Source organism: Amphiprion ocellaris, chromosome 5, assembly GCF_022539595.1.
Source record: "Amphiprion ocellaris isolate individual 3 ecotype Okinawa chromosome 5, ASM2253959v1, whole genome shotgun sequence".
In the NCBI taxonomy this organism is placed as follows: domain Eukaryota; kingdom Metazoa; phylum Chordata; class Actinopteri; family Pomacentridae; genus Amphiprion; species Amphiprion ocellaris.
The window spans coordinates 25,882,746-25,898,835 of NC_072770.1; the positions used below are offsets into that span (position 1 = coordinate 25,882,746).

Sequence of the window (16,090 nt, forward strand, 5' to 3'; positions counted from 1 at the left end):
CTTGTAATAGGAATTAAATGGATGTTAGTCAATTTACAGTGATGACGAAAGCAGTGGGATGTGCTTTAGAGTTTAATAGATTCTGATGTTTTCAGTGGTACTGCAGAGTGAAAATGTTGAGATGGCACATGAAAAAGTAACACAGCACAGAAGATTTTCATGATACACAAGTTAATACAAAGGTTTTGTACAAATATTTTCTTAAATGTTATATTTAAAATTGCAAATAAGGTATTACCTATTTAAATATTTGCTAATTTGTAGTGATTTCCAAAATGGAAATCTAAACATTGCATGAAACCAGGTAAAAGTCTGTTTACATATTTATGTTTTTAGAGAGAGAATTCTGGATATCTCTTTTTTTAATCACTATATAATTCAGAAAGTACTGCCAATAGCAAGAAAAACATCCACTTTGGTGTTTTCCTTCATATTAGTAGCTGAGATGTAAACAAAACTATCGGTAAAAGCCAATATTTGTAGACAGGAATAAAACTAAAAAGTTAGGTGCATGTATGTGTGAGGAAATCAGAGAAAATATTTTTGATATATGTCCTTCTATACATTTTTATCAGAAATCACAATTTGATAATAACAATTGTAACTGATAGATACCATCCACTTTCGCAGGTTGTTACATATATTAAGTCATGTTTTTCTATTACAAATTTCTAAAATTGTATGTTTGAATATGCAAATTAGGTATTATCTAATTACATATGCAGAAGCACAGTAAATTTAGTATGGTGGCTGTGGCCCCTCCTGACCATCCCTCAGAGACACCCTTGATTGTTTTAAACATATTTATTAGCACCTAAGAACACTAGATAGACTTAAAAGTGATGTAACTACATAATCTTGATAAGAATACAGCTTAGAAGAAGGCTGGTGATGCCCTAGTCAGTGCCTCTTTCAGTTTGGTTTATATAAAGCTTTCAATAAGCAGCAGAGCAAGACATTTTCCACACCGTTGATTGATTTTATTTCACTTTTTAAGTCTAACACAGAGGACGTCTTTGTGGCCTCCCTCTTCATCCCTTCATTCCTTACTGATGAAATTAACTGTACTCCAGTGATATTCAGCAACTTGGAAATTTTCTTGTATTCATTCCCAAATGGATGTTTTTCTTTTGCTGATATTATCCGTATAATAAGCAGCAGAACAAACAATTCATCAAACACACTTTCTATGCAAATATAATCTAATTTCACTTTTGAAAACAAGCGTAGAAAAAAATAACTAAAAAGTTCTTTTACTTATTGTTGTGCTTGTCAGTTTTGTTTGGGGCAAACATCAAAACACTATTTGTTGCAGTAAACAGCAGATCTACGCTTGACAGAAACTTAGCATCAAGCTGTCCATATAAATGTAACACACAGGTGGTCTCTGTATCTTGTTTCTTTGTGTACCGATGGCTCCATCATGTTGAGATCTGGGCTCTGTGGGGACCATCTGTTGCAGGACTCCTTCTTGATCTTGCTGCTGAGGACACTTCTTTATGACTCTGGCTGTGTATTTGAGGTTGTTGTCAGGCTGCTCACAGATGACATTAATAGTTATCTCCCTGCACTTCCCAGCTTTGATCAGACCATTTTCAGAAATGTAGCCCCAAACTTTCAAGAAACCTCCAACATGCTTCAGTGCTGCCTATAGACACTCCACACCCCTGTGGCTTCCTCCAGCCTCCACTTTAGAGTGAAATATTTCTTTCTGAATCATCAGTCCAGAGCTGCTGCTCCCACTTTTCATCACCCTTGCTTTCATATTTCCCTGCACTGCTGAGTCTCTTCTCATTGCTTTTTTCACACTGCAGGACTTGCTTTTTGCCTGCACGTCTCCCATTAAGGCCACTTCTGGCCAGACTCCTGCGGACGGTGGATGGGTGCACCAGGGTGCCGCTGGTCACCGCCAGCTCCGAGGTGATGGCGCTGCTGGACATCTTTCTGTTCCGCAGACAGGTCAGCTTGATGTGTCGCTCGTCGGCTCCGCTCAGCTTCCTCGGCCGCCCGCTGCGCTTCTGGTCCTCCACCTTCCCCGTCTCTTTGTGCTTCTGCAGCAGAGCCTGGACCCCACATCTGGAAACACCTGTCTGCCGAGAGATCTCCACCTGTGAGAGACCCTGCTGGTGCAGACTGACCACCCGGTGTCTCGTTGCTATGCTCACTTTCGCCATGGTGCCAGACTTGTGGATGAAGCTGTCGGTTGTTTATCACCTTCACTTTGTTCTTGCAGCTGGGCGGTGACAGGAGCAGAAACGGACGGAAGTTGTTCTTCCTCGCTGTGTTGGTAAGACGGTGCTGCAGGAGGAGGAAGAGCAGGGCGGTGCTGGAGATGCCGGCTGCATGTTGGAGTGAGTGCTCTCTCCATGGCTGCCTGGACTAAAATAATGAAGGGTTTCCCCGCAAAAAAATGCTTTAGCATCTATTTAGCTAACACGGCTAACAGTGTTGCAGAGAGCTGCCATGAGGACCATCTGAGGAGTCAGTGCAGGGCCGGATCCACACCCTGAGGAGTCTAATTGGGCCCCTGTTGTCTTTCATGCTGCATTCAAGTGTCATCCCCCCCACCACCAAAAGCACCTGAGAAACCAGGGAGGATCAGTTTATTCACCTGTACATCTATTAGTGTCACATGCTCCTCCTTTTAACAGAACTCTCAACCATAACTCCGTTTATTCCCATAGTTATCACCTTTGTCATGTCCAATATGTTTGCAAAACTCTTCTTTTCATTTTTTTCATGTCTCGAATTTATGGAAGCCCGTTTCCGCCACTTAAAAGAAAAGAGGTCACATGCTGTCTCATAATTACGAGATCGTAATTCATAATTATGAGTTTGTATCTCATATTATGAGTTAGAAAGTCGTAATTATGAGATAGTAAGTCAAAATTATGACTTACTATCTCATAATTATTACTTTCTATCTCATAATTATGAGATAGCATGTGACTTCTTTTTTTTTCAAGTGGCGGAAACGGGCTTCCATACAAATTAACCTCAAGTACACTGAAAAATTTGAACCTTAGCTGTAAATAACAGAGAGCGCAATGCGTGCCAGGAAGCTGACAAATGAATTAGCTAACAGGCTCTTCAGTTGCTTATCTGTGTTGTATGTGCACAGAAATAAAGGCATTTGTGTTGGGGTTTGTGTCAGTCGAAATTTTCACAAAGATTGACTACGTAAAAATAAACAAAAAATAAACATTACATATCAGTCGCCCGCTAATACGGTTCATACTGATACAGTTTGTCAGATACAAGAATAAGGCTCTTCTTGAAATATCGTCGAGTGAAAAAAAAATAGTTCAAATGAGTAAGAGATGGTAGGTATCAGATATAGATTATTTAAATGAAGTTAGCCTACAAATAGTGAAGGTGGCTCTACATGCCACTTGTCTTTTAATTGGTGGGAATCATGTTAGTCCTCCACGCTACCACGGCTGTTTCTGTTTCAAAAAATGATTTTGGTTTGACCTACATACATTATTATGCTTTCATTGGCTTGGTATAGCTGTTTAATCATGTGCTTGGCTATCTGCCTTCTCATCCCTTTTATATAATATGTACAGTGACCTGTTACTTTCTTCAACAGCCTACAAATGTCTCACTTGAGGTATATCATTGAGCCACTTAGTGTGCAGACCAGTGTGAATGTCAAACCACTTAAATCATTAGGAGTGCTCTCAACAAATATGTAGTATGGATGCGCAAAATTGGACTTTGATGATCTTTGATATTTTCTAATCCATTTTGGGTGATTGCTGATGTAGATATACAGAGATTTGTTTACACATGACTGCAGAGAACACCAGGTCCTTCCTGTAATGAAATAAACATCTATGTACAAATATGTATAAACTATGCCATAGTGACACTAACAAGTAACAAAACCTTTACACATATTCAGCTGCCACCATTGCTCATATTCACTCTCACAAAGGCAACAGATGCTAATTACCTGCTTCTAGTCCCGTCTCATAATGCAAAAATAGTTTAAATTTTCGCACCAAGATGTATTGTTTTCCTTGATTACATTAAAAGCAAACATGGCCCTTGATGCCACTTGGTTTCCTATAGGTGAGTATCTTGTTTGTGCTCTGCCATCTACACTACCACAGCTATTCCTGTTTCAATAAATTATTTTGATTTGACCTACATCCAGTATTATGTTTTCACTTGTTTGACAATGCTGTTAAATCACATTTCAATTACACATTCCTTTTAAAAAAAATCTGAACAGTGACCTGTTACTTTCTTCAACAGCCTACAAATGTCTCACTTGAGTTATATCATTGAGCCACTCAGTGTGCAGACCAGTGTGAATGTCAAACCACCGAAATCATCTGGAGTGCTCTCAATAAATATGCAGTATGGATGCACGAAATTGGATTTTTGCTGATATCCAGTATTTTCCCAACTCATTTTGGCTAATTGCTGATGCAGATAGACTACCGTTCAAAAGTTTGGGGTCACTTAGAAATGTCCTAATTTTTGAAAGAAAAGCAGCTTTCTTCAATGAAGATAACATTAAATTAATAAGAAATATAGTCTAGACATTGTTAATGTGGTAAATTACTATTCTAGCTGGAAGTGACTGATTTTTAATGGAATATCTACATAGAGGTACAGAGGAACATTTCCAGCAACCATCACTCCTGTGTTCTAATGCTACATTGTGTTAGCTAATGGTGTTGAAAGGCTAATTGATGATTAGAAAACCCTTGTGCAGTTATGTTAGTACATGGATAAAAGTATGAGTTTTCATGAAAAACATGAAATTGTCTGGGTGACCTCAAACTCTTGAAGTCTAGTGTGCATGCACATATTTTTTTTTCACCTAATTGCAGAGAACATCAAGTCCTTCCTGCAATGGAATTAACACCTTATTATGTTTCCTCTTATCATGGTGACCTACAGGCACATGCAAACATGTAGCCATTCACTGGGCAAATTGGGAAAACTACTTTAACATGACATCTTTATTATTATGTAACATTTGAAAGCAAAACAGTAAGCTTTCAGCCTGACAGGTATTATCTGTCTCTCAATAATCATTTTGGATTGATTCTAGTTTTATCTGCTTTTATCAATGATGATTCGATAATGTCATGCATTCTTAATCAGATTTTACTACAAATGCCTTTTTTTTTGCCAGAGTGGATCACTAATTTGCTTAAAATCATTTTATTAAGAAGAAGACAGCAGTTCTGCGACTGATAGCAGACATGATGGCAGAGGTGGCAGACTGCTCTCCAACATCTACCTGATTTTATATCTCCAGCTCTAAAACCAACTACAAGGCTCCGACGGAGAACTGGAGTGGATATCAGAAGGATTCCTCAATAGGAGAAAGGTAAACACATTCCCAGTGAACGTCACAAGAAATTCTCTGCCACATATGTCATCACACAGAAAACAAATCCTTAGTAGCAAACAGGTGATTATAACTAATAGCAACAGCACTAAATTATATTTATGTTGGTGTCTCCAAACTTAACGTGGTGAAATGTAGATTAAATTACTGAGCTACTTTACAGTTCTCTGGTGAAACCAAGGCAGTTGCAGCTGCCATAGTGACAATAGCAGCTAACCTTTCCACATCTTCTGTCAGCTGCCACTGCTGCTCATATTTACTCTGTCACAAAGGCAACAGATGCTAATGACCTGCTTTCAGTCTGTTCTCATTATACACCATTAGATTTATCATTGTCTAACGGCTGAAAGAAAATGATGTCTGATTACTAATTTTCAGCATTGAGCCCAAGTCCTGACCAGAGTTATTTTACGTTGATAAAAACAATTTATCCTGACTTCTACTTAATATAAATGGCCACATTCCATGCATGAGCATGTGTCACATTTTTCAGGTTGTGTCAGCCTTTGTGATGCGGCTCTTTGAGTGTGAAGATTCTTCATCACTCTGTTTCCATGCAGGTTATGCTCATGGTATGTGTGACATACAGCACGTTTGAGTCTGGCTAATGTCTTATCATAGCATGCTGTCAACTATAAAATAAATGGAAAGATACATCAGAATGTATACAATGTGAGCCCTGTTTAAACAACAGAGTGGCTGAATGCAAACTACATTTTCGCCTTTATTTGAATTGTATTAAATTTACAGTTACTTTGTTAATGTAAAATTCCAAGAATACGCCTATCATTTTTAATATATATGTATGTAACGCAAGTAAAAAGGCAAAGCAGGTGTGACAATATGATTTTATTTCACACTCGTTCTACAGCATAAACAATATTTACACATACATTCACTGAGTATGTAGTTTTAAAACGAGTATTCACCACAGGGAACATTTACACAACTGACAAATGTATTTTACAGTGTTTAAATACAGTAACGTCACAACAACATGTTTGTGGCAGTCATATATTCATGTTGTAAAAAGCATGTCTCTATTTGTGTTCACTTTCACTCTTTTTTACAGCTTTTCCTTTGGAAAATGAAGCTACAGATGCAACATGTCCAGTACCCTATCTCAACTCCAAGAACTGTTGTATAACTTAACATACCCTACTTTAATTACTGACACTTTGGCTAAAATCCCACTTGTGCAAAATAAATACAGCTGAATGTAATCAGGGAAGTTGTCTGAAAAAACGTAAGTGCTCCTGAAGTTCATATCCAGCTTCTATTAAATGTGAAGAATATTTTATATCACAACAAAATTGTCTCACAGTTTCATATCATGTTCCATGTGAATCCATACTTTTTCTTTTCCAATGTATGATATCACAATCCAACCACATCTGGAGCTCAGTTCTCACACCTGGTCACCCATTTCTGATTTGCTTTCGTTGACTGTTTCTGGACGCACATCATGTCCATGTGCCAGGCAGTCTAACACATAAAGTGCATATTGTCTTCAAGAGGCGCGCAGACTTTGTATGCGTTCCTCCTCTTCTGCCCGCCGTTGACCTCACTTGGACTCTGAGACATTCTTGAAGCTCATATACAAAGTGCTGACCAGCGTCGCCTCCTCATGCATCGACTCTTTACCTTCGGAATGCCGCCGACACAGGAGCGTCACCAGCCTCTTTGGAAACTGACCGCTGAACAGGAGGTAAATGCAGGGGTTTGCGCAGCTGTTCAGGCTGGCCAGCAGCATCAGGATGGTGAAAGTCGCAGCTGGAATGACAGGAGGACAGCAAAGCGTCATGCATTTGCAAATAAAAACCATTTAGCACCTCCAAATATTGAATCTGATTTGTGCGTAAATACGCACAAATGCGTCGAGTCTCATATTCTACATAATTAGAAAACAGATAAAACGTAACGAGTAAAAAGTGTTGCAGTGGGATTTAGTTTAATTACACGGAACATCCACCACAAATATTTAGTGACTTACTTTCTTTAGGTGCATTTATGTCCCAGGCGGACCACAGCTGGACAGTGAAGAAGGGAGCCCAGCAGATGATGTAAGCCAGAACTATGACCACCGTCATCTTCAGTGTCTTCACCCTGGCCTTGGACATGCCGGCCACACCGCTGGCTCGGGAAGGCAGCGGGACACCAACGCTTCCCAGCTGTTGGGTCTTTTGGTACAGGTTGATCTGGATGGCTCTGAAGATGCGCACTTGACAAACAGTAACTGTAATGACCGGTAGGACAAAAATGACGAGCGTGGTCCAGGTGATGTAGGTCTGCAGCCCCCATGGTTGGATGAAATTAGCCCAGCAGTCAAACACTCCGGGTTCAACTTCGACCTGTGAGAAAATGAAAACCTGTGGCAAGCTGCCCAGCAGGGAAATCCCCCACGCCACGCACACCGGGATGTTCAATCTTGTGCGCGTCCGCTGGAACTTTACCATCGGGTTGCAGACTGCTTGGTACCTGTCGACCGTCATCACCACGATCATGTAGGTGGACGAAAACATGCCGAGAACTTGCAGGTACTTCACGACACGGCACACGAGGTCTGGACCCACGAATCTGTCCGTGATGTCCCACATGAGCTGCGGACACACCTGGAAGAAAGCGACCACCAGGTCCGCCAGGCACAGGTGGAACACGAAGATGCGCATCCTGGTCATCTGTTTGCGCTGCCTCCAGAGGATCAGCAGCAGCGCGGTGTTGAGGATTGCGGCGCTCACGAAGATGGCACTGAGCAGCGCGATCTCCACTTTGGCCAAACTCTCATCTCTGTCCGCATCCTCCGCGTCCACAAACAAACTGTCATTCACAGCGCGCATTGTGTTGGGACACAACTTAGACTTGCCAGAAAAGACTCTGGAGTAAAAGAGCGGAAAGTCTAATTATAGTCCTTTAAAACTCCGAATTTTGGAACAATCTGTGCGTAATACTTCTTATTCTTAAAAAAAAGTTTAAAAGCGTATATAAAATGCAAGGCAGCGCTTTAAAATGGTTCGTTGGCAAAGTGTTTTTCCCACCTACCTTTATGGATACTTTTAAGAATAGTATTAAAGGTGAAGTGAACCTCTGCTGTCGGATGGAAATAGTCTGGAAGGTGTCTACAGCTGTGCCCCCAGTGTTTTATGTGACGATGAAACTGGGTGGAGCTCATATTCATTAAATCGTCAACACTCAAGTCTTATTTATATTCTTTGCAAATGGGAATATCTGGAAACGACTTGATTTCTATTAATAAGAAAAATCGACGGCAATTATTTCTGAGTAATTCTCGCTGCTGCTTTAAATGTGCAATACGAATAATGATGACTTCACTTATCATCAGCTAAATAGACCACTTAAAAAATAAAAAGTAAAAGTTTTGCCTCGGAATGACCCTCTGTCAATAGCGTTTTATTACAATAGCATTGTTGCTTAAATGTGCAAATACAACAGTGTAACGAGTGAAGATCATCCTGATTGCTTTGTATGTTGTTGGACAGTTTAGTCTTAACTTTTGTCTCTGAAATGTGGCCTTGTGCTGAAAATAAAAAATAAAGACGCTTATCGCATAAATATGCACCCTTAACATGCTAGTAGTTCAGTAGACTTGTCAAATGATCAAATCACACCAGTGTCATCCAGCCTTGATGTTAAACTTCTTAGTGCAGAGCGACCTGGTCTGTATTTGAAATGAGATTAAATGGAACTTAGCGACAAGACTCTAACAAGATCTCCTGTGTTTATGTTCAGATAAATCTATAGTTAATCTTGCTTCTCGGTCTACACCACACGTACATCTGCGCCCACCTTGTCGTCACACTTCTGTCGACCAATCAGAGCACAGAATAGTTCGACGTCCCAAAGCTTTAAACCGGAAGAGTGAATCTAAACAAACTACTTGAGACGAGGCGACAAGAAACAGTTTCCTCGCTACGATATTATTTGGTTATTTGCGACGTTTCTCTTTTATAATCCACTCATCTGATTTGATCGAATTAAAAACACAGCCATCATCAATTCGATTAGGCTCTTGCGTCGACGACAGCTAATATTTAGCTAGCTGCTAGCGGGTGTTAGCTACAGAGCTATACTGTCTGCGCCAACGACTTCCTGATAAATAGCACCAATGCCTCAGGAGGGAGAGCAGGCTCTCCCCGTAGTTCGCTCTCTGAACAGTCGGATACGCGTCGATGCTGTGTTTTGTAACCGCAGCCCGTATCTCGTCCGGCCGTTATGGATAGATTACCGAGGGGAGCCACAGGCGTATGAGGATATACGGCCAGGAACGGGTCGAAAGATGACCACCTACGTCGGTAAGCCAGATTCTCCAGTATGTCACTTACATATTGCAAGTAACATATTAGCATGCTAATTAACGTGTGGTGTTATGCCAAGTGTTAGTTTAATTCTCAGAAATGTGAGTTTCAATTAAAACAAACAGCAACAACAATGCTATTTCTGCAAGTTTGGCACCTCAAACAACACTATTTATTATTACTATTCACACTACAACCTCTGATAGCTCCACCTGCACAATCTGACACAGATCTTGCAGATGCTTCAACTTAAGGGCAGATGCAGCACACTGTCAAAGTTTAGTTAAGCAATTGTCCTTTGTTGTGGGACAATTTCAGGACATGTACAATTTATATGTTGACTGACTGGTACAGCAATATTCCCTTCTGTTGTTTTTGTTTTACTGAAGACAGTCAGACATCTTTATATGTCATATTTAAATGTAACCTGAATGTAGCACTTTGAAAACAGTTACAAACTCTGTGAGTGCTCCCCTGTCAGCTGTGAACCAATGAAATGTGTCATCTGATAACATCAACTGTAAAAGTCTTGTGGCTTTGATGGCAGTTGAGAGAGACAATATGTCACGGTGTAATGCTGCCAACAAAAAGATGTTTAAAAAAGATATTTTATGTTTGTGTTCCTCCCAGGTCACCCGTGGATGTTCAGAGATGCAGAGACTGATGAGCCTTTGAGGGGGAACTGCAAAGAGCTGCTTGTTCCTAAGCCAGAAGAGGCTGAAAATGCTCTGTTTGTTAGTATCACTTTACCAGGTGAGATAAAATCAAACAGCCTCAAATACTTGTATTGAAATGCATTTATAATCGAATGTGGAATAAGCCAATTTCACTGTAGACTGTCTGAGCACACATGGCTGGCAGGAAATACCCAAACTGATCATATTTGTGTATTTTGAAAGGCTGTCAAACTGCTGTTGATCAGGGTGCTGTAAAAAGTATCCAGATATTACATGACAGCACAGAAATCCTGTACAAAAACACACTCCTCAGTACACAGGATAATCTACAGCTTTTGATGTGAACATTGTTTCACCTTCCACCATTTTTAAAATGCTACAGGACAAAACCAGAAAAAATAGCTTGACAGGTGTTTTGATTTAGGGACTTTGTTTTTCATAATTTTTGATTCCGCCAAAGCTTTCTTTGCATCAGAAATGTTGATAAATGGAAATGTCATGAGTTTGCCTGTAAATTGATGAATTGACAAAACTTTCTAACCTTTTGACAAACATTTATTTGATTTGTACAGTCTACACTCTCAAGGATCGTGCTCTTCAGGTTATTCGGCGTCTCGTGCGACCAGAAGACTATAGGAGGTTGGAAATAGCACGCTGTCTCCACGAGGAGCTTGAAGATAAACCCAGTGTGTTGAAAGATCTCCGCCGCATAAACCAGCGAGTAGAGCAGCATCTGCTGGAGAGGATGCAAAACCAGGAGGAATGATGGATATTTATTACATAACGACAGTAATACTGTATTGTACAGTCATAGAAAGTAAAGAGTTGAGAGCTTGTGAAATAAGAATCAATGCTGGTGTCACTTCTTGGAAGAGTCGCAGCTCCTGTAAAGTCTTACATTTGCTGCAAACGACAGACAGCTTCACTCAGTGGCCTCAGGAATTGCCTTTGTCAGCAGAAAAAAAAGGGTTGCTTTTACCTTTCAGTAAGAGTTATTATTCAATTATTCTTATTGGGAATGCTTAAAGGTTATCCTACCTAATTCAGCTAAGTGCACAGCTCTCCTCCAAGACATCTTTGATATCTTAGCTGCTAAGTTCAGCAGAGGGATGTACTATGAAACAAGTTTAACATAGCCAGACTTTGTGTTAACTGGCTGTACAAATCTGAAAACCCCAGTTGTTAAAATTGTCAGTCATGATGGCTGTTATCAGCTTGCTTTGTTAACCCAAACTGCCTTCTTCAGACTGTAACTTAAAGGGGGCGTTTAATGCTGCTAGTTTCTAACACAATGGCTACACATTAGAGTTAAATGTCAAACTTAACAGATACATGATATTTAAGAAGGGCATTTTTTTCTGACGCTATCCAGTAATGGATGTATTGCAATCACTTTCATTTTTGGCCAAATGAAAGTGAAACTGATTTTGCCGATTGAATTTTGTCTGTGGTAAATACCAATAAACTTTCCTCTTTTCTAATCTGCCTCATTCGCTGCAGTGTAAAACTTACTTAGTAACATATCAGGACCAAATATAAAACTGTGTTTATGTTCTCTGTGTCTCTAGGTCCTTCTGGCAAAGCAGTGCATACAGTTTACTACAGCTGCATGGCTTCGTTCAACACAGCTAACAGGTTTGCAGATTTTCCCTAAACTGAGAATCTGCATCATCAGAAAACAATTTGCTTAAAGTGAGATGCTTCTTACAACCAATTTAAATCCCAAACTCTGACTATAACCTCCTCCAAAGCATGTTAAGTGTCCAGCATCAGTTGCCATGGTGATGTAGCTGGTTAAAAGACAGCCATCTTCATTACACTGAAAACTCTGACTTTGGGCTCAACATACATCACTAACCCACCAATCTGGCTTCATAGTACAGCCCTCAAAGATGTTTTTGGAAATTATCAGCAGGGTTTAACTTTGGCACTTTAAAGCAGGGAAATGATTGAGTGGTAGGAGCAGACTTTTGGTGAGACTGTTGTAAATGTCAGAAATGTGCCTGCTGATTTTATTTCAACACTTCTGTTGACTGGACAGAATCTTCTAAAGTCTTGCAGCTAATTTCTAACAGAAAACGTGCTTTGTTATTCTTCTCTTCTTTTGTTCTTCTGCCCCTCTGCTTTTCATTCATAGATGGCTGCTGTTTCTGAACTATTTCCATTGTTTACAGTCTTGGGGTCATTACTCAAAACAAGTAATGCAGTTAATGAATTACTTATTTACTCCCTGTAGAAAGTAATTCATTTCAGGACTAATGACATTACTTTTGCCTTACTCCGCAACATCGCCTGCGATGCATTGGGAACTAGCTGCCAGTTAGTTGCCAGTATAACAGTTAGCGTTTCATTTGCCCACATATCTGCGCAAATTCTTGTTTTAATAAGAGGAACATGCAAAAGATCTTTGTTTTATCTTTCATAAAGTATTACCACAAATCTAACTGTAAAGTTGGTGAAAACCATCCTAAAGAGCACTTTACAGAAAAATGTTGTGACAACTATCAGTAGGCTGTACTGCCTCAAAATATTAGGAATAACTACAGTGTGATTACTGATTTTTGGAACAGTGTTGCATTACATTACTGCATTTCAGACAATTTTTTTTGAGATTACAGTAACACGTGACCCCAACACTGTTTATTTACATGATAAATAAATTACAGATTGATTTGTGACTGGTTAAAATGTTCTTCAAAGGGTGTTTCTTTTTGTTCAGCCTTTAAGTGCAGCAAATATTTTGACATTGATAGTGAAATGACCAAACCACTGAACTTAAAGACTATACTGGGATGTTGGAATGAGTCAGTTGGATGTATCTGAGAGTGTATTTAATCATTTGATCTTCTGATATATAATGTAAGAATTACTTGCTGATGTCAAGCACATGACAATACATTTTATTTCAACTTATTTTTCATTTATCTTTGTAATATAAAATAAACAGATTCAACAACACGCAGAAGAACAGTATGTCTTCTTTTGTTTTTTAAAGGCATATCATGCTGTTGCAGTGGCCATAAAATACCAGGTGTAATATATCAGCATTGGTACAAGCTGAATGAACGTATGTTAAGCATTTGTGCAAGGTCCCTGACAAACTACAGAAAGATGTCCATTACAAATGGTATGTCATAACCTAAAATTAAAACCAGCATTAGTTTACGCAGCAGGGACACTCTTGCCAAACATGTTGCTAAGCGACTAAGTAACAAAACCCATCTTGGTGTGTGTGAGACGAGTTCAGCCGGGTGCAGCAATATCAGGAACATGCAGGGAGGAGAGAAGAGGAAAGAATGGGACTCGAGTCGCTTCAGGCGAGAGCTGTAAGTCCTCTGTCACTGTCGAGAGCTTTCACACACACGTCCTGGATGTGTTTTTCATGATCCTCCTGTTTTCATCACCAGCATGACGTTTTGGCCACCGACTCATCCGGTCATGTTTCCACAACTCCAGACTGATCACTGGAGCAAAATGAAAACAACGGTAAGAACAAAAGAAAAAGTCTTCCACTTACAGAGACGTATGCAGTGTAAAAAAAATCATAAATTGCTTTATATTGTCATACTATGCACAGTTATTCCCTCCTAGGTACCAGTTTATCTTGCATCCCTTCCAGCTTCCTTGTTAAAAGATGCAGGTTTGTGAGAATTATACGATATTAGATTCAGAAAACACAAAGCAACGTCTGTCTATAACATGGTTTCATTATATGTCTCAGTGTATGAATCCCATGACGGGAAACCTACTCTACACTGCACCACCGGCAGCAACCTGCTACCTCCTCTGACTGAAACTGCAGCTAATGAACCTGTTCCCTCCATGGTGCGAGCATACAGTAGGTACCATGTTAGACTTGTTGCCAAATTCTTAGTTTTATAATTGGCTTTCCTTCTGCATCACTAATTAATCTCTTTCATTAGATGCATCAAAACCCAGTTTCTCCCCTCAAAACATGCCTCAGTACAGGAATGTGTTCAACGACCGCGCCAGGAGAGGTTTCTGCTACTGGCTTATGGAGAAAAAGGGCTCAGCGGGTAGGTACTGATCTGACCTCTGGCTGCTGCAAAATGTCACATATGCAGTAAGAATCGGCTTAGTGTGACATTTTTATGCAGCTGTGGTTTGGAGTAGAGAGCAATTTATAACCTGTATCTCTTTTATTGCTTGTCCTGCTCATCCGATTCACTCTACTCAACCTTTAAAATGTTGAAACTTACAGAAATCACCAACAATCATTTGCAGAAATGCTCTTTCATTCCCTGCAGCCTTCTAACTTTGGAGCATCACTCATCTATCCAAAATACACCTGCCATTCCGCACATTTCATTTTTGCTGCCATATTATAGAGTTAATAAAATCATTGCACCTGTATACAGCAGATGATGTCTACAACGGATAATCAACATCTTTTGCTGCTCATAAAATGAATGCAAACACCTAAATTTAATTGTATATTACAAGTAGTCTGTGTAGTTTCTCATTCATCCAGGTCATGGTTATCCAAAGTTGTTTAAATCAATCCAACTGGACTTTAAGAAGGTTCCTTGAAGACGTTTCACCTCTCATCCAAGAGGCTTCTTCAGTTCTCAGAACTGATATATTACAAGTAGTGTTACAAAGAAGGACAATGATAGATGATGACCGAAGCATTTTATTTCTCCCCTCTAGGTAAAAGATACAGCTTGGGTACATATAAGACCTGTCTGGGATTACCAAGAATCTAATTGTTACTGAAAGATTTTTAACTTTCTGTTCAGATTTGTTTCAATTATGTGAAACAGGAGCCGGTACACTCTTACAAAGCTGGGAAGACATAATTTCTTGAAGAACGATTTTTCCTTGAGTGTGAAAATGTTTTCGTTATGAATGAATAAAACTTAGAATAAAACATTTGCAGCAACTGCAATAATGTATTTTGTGGTGTAACTACAGTAGCTGAGTAAACAAACACTGCAAAAATCTAAAGGGGAACTGTTCTAGAAGGTTCTTACAATGATTAAATCTTTATCACATTCACAGTATAGCTTGGAGTTTTTGGTATAGGAAAGTGAAATTTATTGACAGTTACAACATTTGCCTTTTAAGCAGACTTAAATCTTATATTTTCTTTTGCCTTCTGTTGTGTTTGTCACTTTTATTTTGACTCCATGTCGTTAAATAATATACCTTTTCTGTTTTCACAGTTTGAAGCATGTTTTGAATTACTTGTAAAGTTTTAATGTATGCAAAGCAAACAAAAATTAAACAAGGTGTGTTACATACATAAATGTGCCTCAGTTAGTTTGTCTCAAGTCTTGTTGTGAACATCTGGAAGAGTGAATGGCTGAGCACAGCAGGACCTATGTACACAGACACCCTTTACTCCAATGTCTTTCTGCATTTTTTTAATTACCAGGAATATTAACACAGCATGATATATTTTATTAAATTTTATCCATTCTTTTAAGAGCATGGGGGGAAAGCATTTTTGTTTCACTCTTCCTGAAGAACTTGGCTAAGTTGATATTCTGGGGCACAGAATCTATGTCTATCCAAAGCTGGTGTGTGCACCAAAAGTAGCCCTTTTCTCACCATAACGATAGAAATTCGTTTTTGTTTTTTGTTTTTTTTTCTTTAAGCCAGAAAAGAAGACCATTTGCATGCTGCATTTCTAATTTTGTTCAGTGTAAATTTTGTTACCAGATTTCATGATATTCCAAGCAATGCATCGCCTATGTTTATTG

The 16,090-nt window shown here is 39.3% G+C and overlaps 2 protein-coding genes across 2 annotated transcripts; one reads left to right on the top strand and one right to left on the bottom strand.

Moving 5' to 3' along the window:
* Nucleotides 1-6,216: 6,216 nt before the first annotated feature.
* Nucleotides 6,217-9,222, bottom strand: LOC111566633 (vasopressin V2 receptor). The gene is made up of 3 exons (XM_023267339.3): nucleotides 8,414-9,222; nucleotides 7,368-8,248; nucleotides 6,217-7,147 (listed from the first exon to the last, which is right to left on the bottom strand). The coding sequence occupies exons 2-3, from the start codon at nucleotides 8,209-8,211 to the stop codon at nucleotides 6,939-6,941; spliced, it is 1,053 nt and encodes a 350-aa protein (XP_023123107.1). The 5' UTR covers nucleotides 8,212-8,248; nucleotides 8,414-9,222; the 3' UTR covers nucleotides 6,217-6,938.
* A 35-nt stretch (nucleotides 9,223-9,257) lies between these two features.
* On the top strand, nucleotides 9,258-13,322 carry vhl (von Hippel-Lindau tumor suppressor). The gene is made up of 3 exons (XM_023267360.3): nucleotides 9,258-9,684; nucleotides 10,318-10,440; nucleotides 10,937-13,322. The coding sequence occupies exons 1-3, from the start codon at nucleotides 9,498-9,500 to the stop codon at nucleotides 11,128-11,130; spliced, it is 504 nt and encodes a 167-aa protein (XP_023123128.1). The 5' UTR covers nucleotides 9,258-9,497; the 3' UTR covers nucleotides 11,131-13,322.
* The last annotated feature ends 2,768 nt before the right edge of the window (nucleotides 13,323-16,090 follow it).